Genomic DNA, 13,601 nt, shown 5'->3' with positions numbered 1-13,601 from the left:
TCATTCTTAAAAGGTGAAATTTAGGCTGAGATCCAAACAATAACAAAGAGCCAACCAAAGATCAGGGTGAAGAGCATTCGCTGCCAGCAGAGGGACTAGCAAGTGCAGAAAAAGTCCAAATATATCAGTTACCTTAATAAATGTGAATGGTTTGAATGCTCCTACTCAAAGTAAAAACTATACCTGATTAGAGTTCAAAAAAATTGCAGCCAATATCTGTTTATAAGAAATTTACCTAAAATAAATGTCAAATAAAGGATGAAAGAAAAAAGAGAGATGAAAGAGATATATTATCAAATTCTAACAAAAAGAATGTTAGAGTTAGCAAAAGTAATATAAAGAGATTATTTTAGGACAAGCATTAAACAATCAAATAAGATTTTACAATGACAAAATGCACAATCCACCAAGATTTAACAGCAACGAATGTTTATATGTAACAATATAGTTTCAAAATACATAAAGCAAAAGCTGCTCAAATTATAAGAAGAAATGGATACATTCAAAAATCATAGGAAAGCTTTAACATATCCTTCAAAGATGGAGAAACCAGGAAGACAAAAAAAAAATAATAATCCAGAACTGTGTACTCAGCAAATGTTATTTTCAAATATCCAAGAAATGAATAAGCAATAAAAGAATTTTAATAAATAGCCCAAACTAGAAATTACACAGGCCACATTCTCTGGACATAATGCAATGGAAATTAAAACAAATAAAAGGAAATTTTAAAACACTCTTCTGTTAAAATGTTAAAAGGTAAATGCAAACCTAACAAACTATTTAGAAATCAATGACACTGGGGACATTACAAGACAAAATCTGTAGAGTATGGTCACAGCAGTACCTAAAGGAAAATGTGACCTTAAATCCATTTATTTATGAAATTACAAAGCCTGAAAATATATAAAATAAGTATTTAACTATTAAGATGAGTAAATTATTCCTAAGTCACAAACAACCTCAGAATTTCTAAAGAAAAAAAATTCATGAATTTGATTACATAAAAATTTAAAACATAAAGAACATACAATATCATACACAAGGTTAAATGGCAAGTAACAGGCTGGGAAAGAAATCTGCAACATACTTTCAGACTAAAGGGTCTGGTATCTCTCTTATATAAAGATCACTGACAAACTAGTAAGAAAAAGACACACTATAGAAAAATCATCAAAGAAGAGAAATAGACAATTCCTAACAGAAAAAGAAATGGCCAATGACCACATGAAAACATGTTCAAAGTCAATAATATTCAGGAAGATACATTACTTCCTTCAACAAATATTTCTAGCTAATAAGTAACAATCATTACATTTACAATACAGTTTATTTGCCTTAGAGGATGATGATACTAAAGTGTGTTTATTATAGTTGCCCAATGAGAAACACAATGAAAACGAATGTCTTTACACTTATTCACTGAACAAAAACACAAGAGCTAGGGATACATTACCAAAAAAGGGTAATGAGATACAATGAGATGTCATTTCACACCCACTAGGCAGATAATAACAAGTGTTGGTGAGGAGAAATTGGTGGTGAGGAGAAATGTGGAGAAATTAGACCTCTCATACACAGCTGGACGGGAATATAAAAATTGTGCAGCCACTCTTGGCAATTCTTCAAAACGTTGAACATAGAGTTACTATAATACCCAGTAATTCTACTACTAGGTATTTACCCAAGAGAAATGAAAACATATGTAATGAAATGAAATGAAAATAAAAACTTGTATGTGAACATTCATAGCAGTGGTATTCATAGTAGCCAAAAAGTGTAAATAATCCTAAATGTCTATCAACTGATGAATGAATAAAGAAAGTGTAGTATATTCATATAGTGGAATATTATTCAGCAATAAAAAAGAATGAAGTACTGATACATACTACAACATGGATGAACTTTGAAAACATTATGCTAAGAAGCCATTTACAAAAGACAACATAGTGTATGCTTCCATTTATATAAAATGTCCAGAATAGACAAATCTATAGATTTGTGGTTGCCTAGGGCTGAAGGGATGAGGAGGACGGGGGATGATTGCTAAAAAGTACAGAGTTTCTTCTTGGAATGATGAAAGTGTCCTAAAATTGATGGTGGTGATGGTTGCACAATTTGGTACTAAATACTAGTTACTAAAATCCACTGAATTGTACACTTTTAATGAGTGAATTGTATGGCATGTTAATTATATCTCAATAAAGCTGTTATCAGAAAAGTGTTACAGGAAAGAGGAACAAAATTTTTTAAAGTTTTATAAAAGTAATTTATAAATTCTTAGAACCAATCAGTTATCAAATTTCATGATCTGATAAACATTCAAAAGGAGGACTCTATTTAAACAGCCAATTTTTTTTTCAATTCTGCTATCTAATATCCTATTTTTACAATAAATTGCGGTAGTATTCAACCAACAATGTAAAAAGAAAGTGACACAGTTATGGTCTTAGAAGTAGAACTGATTGAAACTGTATATTTTATATTTTTGAGTAAATGAAGCTTATTCTAAAAAGTTTACTAGCAGTTAGTCTGTTGGTGGATTGTATCCCCCTTCAAGCAAAACAAAAACAGACACTGAATAAAGAGTTAGAATAAAGGGATGACAAATGATTCCTGTACTGTATTTCAAGATACTCCTAAATCATAAGATGTTAGACAGAGGTTCTAAGGTTGTGCAAAAAAGGAGCATGTAAAATGAAGTCAAACAGACTATCTGCTGTTTAAGGGCAGAGACCATGCCCTCTAGTTTTTAGCACAATGCCTAGCACATAGTAGGTAGTCAATAAACATTTGTTGCATGAATCAGAAAATAAAGGAATGGCAAGAAGATAGGAAGTGAGGGAGGGTTTTAGGTTGCTGGATGAAAAAGAATAGCTCTAATTCCTTCCCTCAATAAATACTTATTGATTACTTATTCTAAAAGTAGCCTATCAAAAAAAAAAAAAGTAGCCTATCTACAATACTCATATCAATGCTATCTTCCAAAATGCTGCATAATTTCTAGATTTATACAATCCTGCACAGAATGTTCTGAAATAAACTAAAAATTGAACATTATATAAAAGCTACTCTGGACTCTGTGGCAACTGCAGGACAAGAATCCTTTATCTGCAATTCCAAAATCTAAAAAGTTCTGAAAACCAAGAGATTTTATAAGCTTTGGAGTGAAAACTCATTTGGAGGAAAATCTTACCTGAATTGATGTCAGCTAATTTATATACTTAATTAGAATAATCAGACATTCCACTGAGAAATATTAATATGTTTGGAGGTGCTGCTCTAGACCCCCAAAAGGCTCTTGTATAATGTGCACTAACTACCTTTGTAAAATCTGAAAATTTCTGAGGAACTCCAATCACATTTGGCTCCAGAGTACTAAATAAGATATTGTGTATTTGTACAAAATTCCCTTTGAAAGACTAGAAAGAAGCTGGGAACATAATTTGGTCAATAATGGAAATAGAATTTGGTTGAGTCCCAATCTAAGTAACATATATTTTTTGATGTTTACTATGAAGAAAACAAATAGGATTCGAATATAGCCATAAATATTAGATTATTCTAAAACCAATTATTTACAAAGGAAAGAAAAGATATTTTGAATCTTTCTTTTTTAAAGATTAAGATTCTGAACTTACCCTTTCACTTTTCACAGAACCAGTGACATCATCATCATTTAGGTGGCGCTTAAACTTGGGAGGCATCTTTTTTAGTGAAGAAGTACTCTTCTACTTCTCAGCAGAATAAGTCTTCACCACCTTAAGGAGAAAATAAATTTCATCAGATTTGAGACTTTGGGGTATAAGCTAAAGTACTGAAAACAGCGTACAAGGCCCTATACGGTGGGGCCCCTCCACTTCTCCGACTGCAGCTGCTCCCTCTCACCTGCTCCACTCCAGTGACCCTGGCCTCCAAGCTAGGTCTCAATACACAACAGTTAAAAAGAGAAAATGGAGGTAACTTTTAGAGAACACGTGGGGGAAATTAGCGAAAATATTTTTATAAAATCAAAGAGCAGCTTGTACAGGAGATGGGGAAAATTAGGAGGTTGTCCCCTTGCAAGTGAGACATCAAATGCTTAAAGATTTTAACTTGGAGTCAGAAGACGGCAGAACACTTCTAATTCTCTCACTTTTAGGGAGTTGCTTAAACAATGATTCTGTGTCCTCATCTGTAAAATAGTGATTTCTAGGCTTCTGCATGGAGTTGGGATGGTCAAATGAGATTAATACACACATGCAAAAACATTCTGTCAATTACAACGTCCTGTTCTAATGCAAACACTAGGTGCTCCAGGAAAAGGGGTAAGTTTGGAAAGTACTGGGTTAAACAAAGCCAGGTTTTTTGTTTAATTGGTTTGCTACAGAAAGTCTCACAGTCTTTTATATACTAATTTGCATTATGATTTTCCAGGAAAATGCTTGAATACGCAACATATTCAAAATTTTCTTGAGAAAAAGCTGACAAGCAAATACGAGTTTTCAGCATCTTGGACTAGAAGATGGATGAATAATAAGAATAGCAGAGGTGTACTGAATGTTTTACTATGTGTCAGGCACTATGCTCAGCGATTTACACACATTATCTTTTACTCACTACAACACTCCTTCAAAGTAAGCACAAAGAAACTAAGAGAAAACTAAGGCTTGGTAAAAGATAAGTAACTAATAGTGTTAGTCACTCTACTGATTGAAATATCAGAAACACAGGCCTAAATTATTAATGGCTGTGCATGATCCATTTTAATATTTATCCAATTAGTTGTCTATCAGGTTATACAGTTCTGTTCTAGAAAGACCACTTCCCTGTAACAATCCAGCAGTCCTCTTTCCCTTTCCACGAGAAGAACCTCTAAGATTTTTAAGTGTAATTAGACATTTGTTGGTTAATATCATACACTTAAAAAAGAATAAACAAGCCCAGAGTCCAGTTTCATAAACAAAATAAAGTAAAATTTTAAGTTGACTTCCCATCAAAACAAATTGATACACTTTTCTTTGATAAGAAATAATTTTCCAAACCAGAAACTTAACCACTTGTAACAAAAACCAAATACTTGCTACCTAAGTAACAGCTCTAGAGTTCTTCATTCTACAATATTTCTGTCACGTACATCCAGCATCTGACCCATTTTATTCCTCATACTTTGATTTCAGAATAATTCATTCATGCAGAAATGTTACAGAATGCATGGAGAAACAGATGACAAAGTAAGCAACCGAAGAACTAGAGCTTTTAATTATACCTGTATTTTATTTATATTGTAAACCCTACAAAGGGTCTGCTTCAATATCCAAAAGCAAATAACAGGCCAACTTACATAACATCTTTATGAAATATACAGTAAAGCTACAAGTTTAATGATGAGCAAACCCAAATTCAGGTCCCATAATCCAAGAATCAGCTTCATGAAGGCAAGAAATCACTGTCTGACAAACATAAAAGCCATCAGCAAAGCAGCAGGCAGATTAATTAACTGTGCTTGAGGAAGCACAGGGTAAATGATGGTATTTGCACCAAATGACTAGTAGAATAAACAATGCTCAGAAATTAGATTTATACATATTCTACCTAAGAGTTCTCCTGTACAAAATACATATGAATTCAGGTGTTTGTGTCTAGGTATATATGTAAATAAGAGAACCTTCATGATGTATTTCAACATCACCAATACATTTTTAAAATGTCACATCACCATACGCTTCTTATGCCATCATCATATGTTTACAATTTCATGTATGTATTTTTTGAAGAGGCAGTACGTTCTGAATTCAATGGCTTTACAAGTAATAAACTTCTAACCTGTTGTTTAGCAAATGTTGGCTTCTTTTTTGCTTTATGCAAACAACAAGCACACCAACCCCCCTAGTATTTCATTTCACAAAAAGCTTGAATCTGGACAGAGGCTTCCCTTTTCCCAGCCTGCGTTCCCTTTCTGACTCCTCTTCCTCATCTCTCATCAGCAGTCTTGGTTGGTGCAGTTTCACGGAAATAAGTGACTTGGATGGACACAGCCTGGAGATGTTATTCACAAAACCTGTCAAAGTGTAATGATTCACCTCACCTTCCGGTCATTATAAACACAGCGGGGCTGGTGCTCTCTCTCCCAAACCTTTTCATGGTGAAACAAATCCATCCCTCCAGCAAGCAGCTCCGTTCACACCCCCCCCCCTCCCACCCCATCTGTCGCACCAGGCCACGTCCCCCGACATCTCCTAACTCTAGTCCTTTCTGTCCCAAGATCCCCACTCGCAGTCCGGGCTGCCTCCCACTCTTCTCCAATCTTCCCCATCCCCGCCACTATTCTCTTCCCATTTCCCCAGAGCACCCTACAATTTCCATTCTTCTCCCCCCTTAACCGCTCCCCATCGCACACCCCTGTCCTGGTCGCCCTTCCTCTGGGAACCCCCGGTCCGACCCCAGCCTTTTCCCACTCTGGGCTCCCTCCACTGCCCCCGAGGCCGGTCCCCCTGCCCGACGCGGACGTTGGGGGCGGCGGGGCAGGGACTTCGTCTCCGTTTCCTTTCTCCGCACATCACCCCTTCCCGTCGGGAACAAGCGGGCGGCCGTACCTGAGTCTCCCGGGGAGCTCCGGGCAGCTCTCCGGGGCGGGCAGGACTGGGCGGGCGGAGGAAGGAGTGGGAAGCGGAGGAAGAAAGCGGGGAGGGGGAAGACAGTAGGCGCGGACCCGGCGCCTGCCGCTCCGCCGCAGCTGCACCCCCGCTCATCGAGCCGCTCGGCGCTCCGCAGCCTGGCGCCAGGCGGAGGGAGCGGGTCCAGGCCGCAGAGATCGTCGAGAGAGTCGATTCCCCCCTCCGCTCTCTACCTAGAGGCCCTAGCTGGACGCGAAGTTTGGATCCCTGGGATGATTTTGTGCTTTAAGGGAGGAACAACAGCCGCGGGCTCCCGAGGTCGCAAGCGGAGGTCGGAAGTTCAGGGGAGGTGGTGGAAGCTCTGAGAAGTCACGCAGGGTGGGGCGCCTTAGGGCTTGCTCCTGGCTGGGGTTGATGAGGCCTTAATAACGTGGTGCTTTGTGCCTAGTCCATTCCCCGGGCTAAGGAAGCCTAGCAGAAAAATGAGGATGGCTCGAAGCCTGACGACCGGCTTCAGCTCGTCTTGGGCCTTTCCTGAAGTAAGGAGATGTGTGTGATCCCTTGTTTATAGCATCAGAGTTAGACTGATGAGAGATCTTCAGGAGAGAGATCTTCAGGGTTACTAATCCAGGCTCTTTATTTTAGACATTAGGAATCTCTCGTCCGAAGAGATTTACTTGACGTTGCACAGCTAGTTGGACAGGTTTGGGACAAGGACTCATTCTTTCCCCTGTATGCAGTAGAGTTCTAACCTAAAATAACCGGGTCCAGACACCAGGCAGACACCAGAGCCTTCAGATTTCAGGTGGGAATTCACTCTTGCACGTCCATTCCACTGTTCTCTTGACACCGCCTACCTCCCCTCCCCCCAAGTTAGTAGCATATTTAAGCCTGCAGTGGCTGGGCATAGTAATCCAAAACAATTCCAGTTTCGTTTTTGCTTTCTCTTGTTTGTCTTATCTATCCATTCCTCCCACACACGCCCCAGATGGATTGTTTTATCATTTTTTTCCTATCCATTTTTTTGCTACATGTCATTTCTACTAAATATCTTTGGGTCCTTTGTTTAATACAGTGTTTTGATTTAGTGCATATTTAAGCCAAACAAACACTAATTGAATGATACCTTGGCTAGGGCAATGACTCTCAAGTTAATTACATAGAGTTGAACCACCTGGAAAGCTTTAGAAATGGATGCCCCCGCACTACTCTGAGATTCTGATTTAATTGGCCTGGGATGTTGAGAAACAGTAAGCCATAGGTTGTCAATTGAAGCTTCTGAAAGCCTGATGTTAGACTCGCTCATCATCTGTGAGTCCACCACTCGGATCCAGGTTGACTTGGACTGAAATAGTCCACCTGGAAGGGAAGTTGCTTATAGTATGTTTCTCTGCTTGGGCATGATGATGAGACTACCCATCCACAGATAACCCAGAAGTTTTTTGGTTTGTGTTTTCCTGTCCACAGTTGACTTTATATCTGCATATCTGCTTGCTATGGCTGCTTCCCTGCATTGGTGCCTTAGCCAGTTAGAGCTTTAGCCAGTTACAGCCTCTGCCCTTCTTACAGAACAACTTAAGGCAATATGATTATTGAGCTGTACTGGCATGTCATTGCATAGCTTGCATGAATAAACCATTCTTTTTGTTTTTTTTAACCATAGTTCTTTAGTTCTGCCAAATATTTTGGTATAATTGGTTTGGGGAGGGCTAATGCAAGCCTCACCCTTTAATCACCTGAACAAAGTCTCTGACTATCCCCAACATTTCTGAAAGCTTAGAAAATGTCCTTTTACAGTTAATATGAATCAGATATACCAGCTATCCTGAAAGAATATAAATAGCACTGGACGTAAAGTCAGAATGGGGTTCCAGTCTCACCAATTTGAATTATTTGATTATCTCCTACCCTATTTTCTCTTTCTTAAGCTCCAATTATTCAGATGTTGGTCCTCTAATTTTCTTATTTCTCTTTCAATTTTAGACCTTCACCCTTAGTGGGGCCTAATATCCTCCTCGCCAGAGATCCTTTGTTCTTTCTTTTCAGAGATCCTTTCTTCGAGGACTAAATCTCTGGACTTCTGATTGATTCTTAAATAGGCTTTCTATTATTCCTTCTGTTTTTAGCCCACACCATGCTCAGAGGTATCTGGTGCTTTCAATTCCCTTATGTGGGGTTTAGCTGTGTGAATTAGGTTGCTTCATGACCTGCTTAGGATTCCTGTCTCTCAAGTTGGCTAAGATAATTGCCACTAATTCATATACTTTCCAGGTTTCAATATTTTGTTGCTATTATCTTCTCTCCCATGAGGCAGAAAAAAAATACAAATCAGTTATAAGCCTGTGAACAATTGTTCAGCATCAGTCAAAATGTAAATCAAAATAAACAATGAAATATCATTTTTAATCTATCAATGACTGGGAAGGAAGGAGTTAAGCAGCAGATCTACAATCAGTGCTCTCCCTTTAGAGGGAAATACTCCTAGGAGAGCAAGCAAGCATGCAAATCTTAAAAGTATGGTAATAACAGACTTCCTGGCTACAAACTAGTATTTACTAGCAGGAGAGTTTGTATCTATTGAATTCCTTTAGCAAGATGTCCTTGGGCTGGGATTGATTATAGAGACCAATTGTTGATCAGTTAATTTAAAAAGTCAGTTAAAGCAATAGGTCATAAAAATGGCAGATATACTTTAACTTTTAAATTTTTGACTCAAATGTGTATTTATACATTCACTCACTAATCTTTGAAGTAGGGCTAAGACCTTTTATCTGAGCCTGAATCTGTTTGTTGGAGCACCTCATTGTTTTTATTATAAATTACTTGGTTTACATTTTCTTCTTCTTCAAAGCAGAGCAAGAACTTAGACACATTTGAAGCAATTTGAGTGCCAAGTCAATCTAGATTTTGTACAATTTTTTTCCAAAGTTTTACAGATTTTTCTTACCCATATCTTGTTCTATAGTAATTTATTTGTTGTTCACCTTCATCAATTTAGTTTTCATGGAAACAACTTTTTATTGGTATTTCATTGGTTTGAATATTTAAATTCCATAAGTATAATAAGAGGCATAAATATTTTAGGTTACAAATACAAATTGACTCTTTTGCGGTACGCGGGCCTCTCGCTGCTGTGGCCTCTCCCATTGCGGAGCACAGGCTCCGGACGCGCATGCTCAGCGGCCATGGCTCACGGGCCCAGCCGCTCCACGGCATGTGGTATTCTCCCGGACCGGGGCACGAACCCGTATCCCCTGCATCGGCAGGCGGACTCTCAACCACTGCGCCACCAGGGAAGCCCCAAGTTGACTCTTGATAAGCATACAGCTCAACTGTTTTGGTGAGGAAGTACACAGGTATATCATATAGCTAACCTGTTAGCCTCTAACCTGTTAGTGCTCAGAGGGCCTTGGTGTTATGTAAATATAATTAGCTTGTTTTACTTTTGATTTTGAAAGAATCTCAGACTTACCAAAGAATAAATACAAAGAACTCTTGCAAACACTTTATTCAGATTCACTGGTTAACATTTTCTGATGCCAGGCTCCATTCCTCATTGAATTTCATGGCTCACAGTGTGAATAATACTGAAAGAGTTCAGCCCAATCTCTCTCTCCTAGTAGATGAAGGAACAGAGGGCCAGAAAGTATACTCGACTTAACTCAAGGGGGTTGTTAACATTTCACTTCATTTGCTTTATTCTCTCCCCACCTCTTTCCCCACCTAAGTATTTAAAAGTTACATAATCATGCATCCTTACCCCTAAATACTTCAGTGGCTATTCCTAAGAACAAGAACATTCTCTTCATAACTATGATTCAGTTTTCAAATTCAGAAAATTTAACATTGATACAATACTATTTTCTAATAAAGATTCCATATTCAAAGTTTGCCAATAGTGCCAGTTGTGTCCTTTGTGGCAACAGTGAGTACAGTTCACAGAGAGAATGTACAGTAATGAGTAACAGAGCAAGTGGGTTAAGTGGAGTCTGGTTTTTAAAGATAGACTCTATGGTAGTTTAATTTTTGTTAAAAAATATGTAATAAAATGGAATGTCCCCTATGCTTTCCTCATGGAATGTTAGATCTAACATTATAAGATAGACTCATAGAGATGCTTTGTTCCTCTCCTAACTTCTTGTTTATTGATGTGACATGTTATAAGCATTTTATCTCGGAGAAGTTGCCTCCCACAAAGATGGCAACAACAGAGACCTGTGTAGTAATATGCTCTAATTGTATTATAAATTTACTTGCTATTTCTCTGAAAGTTAAACGTGGCTACCACTTATTAAATGCTCATTTTGTTAAACACTATGTTCAGTGATTAGCATATGTTATTTCAGCACAACAACCCTCTGATAACAAGTATCATTTTTTTCATTTTATCAATGTGGAAACCAAGGCTTTGAGATGAATTATGTAATTTGTCCAAGGTAAGAGTACGGTAAAATTGGGCACATTAGTAAATATTGCAGAGCTATAAGTTTAAATTAAGATGAGATAAATATTTTATTGAAATGGGTTGCATGCTTTGCCCTTAAAATAGAAATTAGACAATTTATTCTTAAAGCATGGTAAAGGTGGAATCTGTCAGGCTTAATGTCTTATGATGATCTTATATGACTAAGGAGGCTTTAGTCTGTTGAAGGTCAAACACAACTTTAATTTCTTGCTGAAGATAGTAATATTAATCTTGGGTGTTATATCAAAGTGAATAAATTCATCTATCAGCTATGTGACAAGTATTCTGTTAAAGTCTGGTGATATAAGGATGGTAAACAGTGTTTTTTGTCCTCCAAGAACCCACATTCTTACATAGAAACACAAGACTAAGCAACTATTGAAAACTGAGTAAAGTTAATTATAGATTCAAGTGAACAATGGAATATATACTTATATGTACACACACATATATGGATATCTTAGCAAACAGAATTGCCTAAGGTGAACTGTAATATCAAAACTGAATTACTTGTAGGAGTCTAACAGTAAATTAAAACCACAAATGGAATCAAGCAGACATGCTAATACACCTCAGGACAAGCAAGAGGAGGAATCCATTACTATTCCCAGGTATGAAAAGGCAAGAGAAGGGTCAACAGAACAAAGCAAGAGCCATAGTTGTAGGAGAGGGGCTATCTGGCAGGAGCCATGGTCCTAGATAGAGGAATCTTAGCCATTGCTAAGACAGCTCTGACCTATTCGCCTCCCACTTCTCTTGCCAACTAAGTGAACCCCATGGAAAGGCAAAAGGAAGGTGATAAAGTCTGCCCCTTCCCTTAAATGCACTTTTCTTTGGGGAAAGTGTTTTAGCATTCCCAGAGCATGGGAATCCTCAGCTTCAATTATTAGCTCTATGAAGAAGAATCCAAAGAAGAGTGTATATAAGGAAGAAAAGCAGAATTTAGGAGAATGTCTGTGTTTAGGGGTGAGAGTATGAGGGGTGTTCAATAAGAAGTGGCCAGAGCAGTACACAGAAAAACAGTAGAGACAGGACAGTGTAAAAGAAGGAGGAATGGTCATTAGCACCAAAGACTTCAGAGAAATTGGGGGTGGGGAGGGAGTGGGGAGAGGGCAGGGGTCGGGAGAATGAAGGCTAGAAAAAGCCATCAGATTTATTGACTCGCAGACCACTATTGATCTTCAGGAAGTGTTTCAGTAATGTTGTGGAAGTGGAATCCATATTGTAAGATTTGAGTTTTAGGGGAAATGCAGATTATATATTCCTCTTTCAAGGAATTCAGTTGTAAAGAGAAGTTGCAACTCAAAGCAGCAATAGGGTTAAGGTACCATCAGAAATAACTATGTTATATTTAGGAATGGGGAATAAGGAGCCAGTGTGAGAATGAGATTGAAAATGCAAATCAAAAAAAGAAAAAACACCAACGGACGTTGGAGTGATATCTCTGAATAGGTGGGGGATCAGTGTTTGAGAGTAGCAGAGGGGAGTTCTGGGCCAGATGGAGAGAGAATACCTTCTTGCAGGCAAGGGGGAAAGAAGTGACTGATGATGACGATAAAGAGATTTTGAAATGGAAAAGAGAGAAGTTAAGGAAACTCATAGACTCAAAATGATCAGTAAAAGGCAAGCAAGGTCTTATGTGAAGGGTCAAGAAAGCAGTGTTGGAGTTGGAAGCTTAAAGAAAATGGAGACGGTTTGGAATAGCTGCTTTAACCATGGTGAAATGGTGAACAAAAGGAAATTCTCAGCAGCTGTGAAGATCAGGCTAGAATCGTGATTTTGACTGCTCCTTTAAATCAAGGACTCTGTCTTAGATTCCTTCTTATCCTCCGTGGTACCTTGCACAGAGCAAGCACACAATAAATATTTATTGATGATTCTAATTTTTAAAGTTTGCTTTTGAATGAGAAGAAAAGACAAGAGAAAAAAGAAAATAAGGGAAGTGAAAGCATGAGAGAATGTTTTATATGGCCAGTGCGTGGGATTCCTAGAAGCACTTTGCCTGCTTACTGACCTTCACAAAGTCACTTACTTTCAATAGTACTGGTTTCATTTCCCAGGCTGCAAAAGAATGAGTAATCTCCACCTCCTATTGTCTTCCAAGAATATCACAAGCTCTTAGTAAAATAATATTTACATATTCTTTTGTTCACCTTATAAACAAGATAATATACAATTTCTCCATTTTTAAAGATTTCCTGCTCTTTTGTCTGTACTGTTTTATTATTATTAAAAGTTAGCTAGTGAGAGTTTGGCCTATTGCCATTGATTTTCTTTTGGCATTTCAAGAAAACAGAAGTGAGAAAAAAAGAGTATGAAAAATGGGCTTCCCTGGTGGCGCAGTGGTTGAGAGTCTGCCTGCCGATGCAGGGGATGCAGGTTCGTGCCCCGGTCCGGGAAGATCCCACATGCCGCGGAGCGGCCAGGCCTGTGAGCCAAGGCCGCTGAGCCTGCACGTCCGGAGCCTGTGCTCCGCAACGGGAGGAGGCCACAACAGTGAGAGGCCCGCGTACTGCAAAACAAAACAAAACAAAACAAAA

At 38.3% G+C, this 13,601-nt stretch overlaps 1 protein-coding gene across 4 annotated transcripts in view; it reads right to left on the bottom strand.

Moving 5' to 3' along the window:
- VAMP4 (vesicle associated membrane protein 4) overlaps positions 1 to 13,601 on the bottom strand; it is a 41,954-nt gene that overhangs the window by 23,602 nt on the left and 4,751 nt on the right. The window contains exons 1-3 of one of the 4 annotated variants that reach the window (XM_079924311.1): positions 6,576 to 6,766; positions 5,806 to 6,040; positions 3,642 to 3,761 (exon numbers count right to left, since the gene is read on the bottom strand). In XM_079924311.1, coding sequence (XP_079780437.1) covers positions 3,642 to 3,707 — 66 coding nt within the window. In that variant the 5' untranslated portion in view covers positions 3,708 to 3,761; positions 5,806 to 6,040; positions 6,576 to 6,766. Of the gene's footprint in view, positions 1 to 3,641; positions 3,765 to 5,805; positions 6,041 to 6,575; positions 6,767 to 13,601 lie in introns of those variants that run through there. The other 3 variants (XM_079924312.1, XM_079924310.1, XM_079924313.1) reach the window with 3 other exon arrangements.

Source organism: Stenella coeruleoalba (genome assembly GCF_951394435.1).
Source record: "Stenella coeruleoalba genome assembly, chromosome: 1".
NCBI classification, from domain to species: domain Eukaryota; kingdom Metazoa; phylum Chordata; class Mammalia; order Artiodactyla; family Delphinidae; genus Stenella; species Stenella coeruleoalba.
Note: the sequence above shows the minus strand (reverse complement) of the source record. Positions and strands in the feature narration are given on the sequence as shown.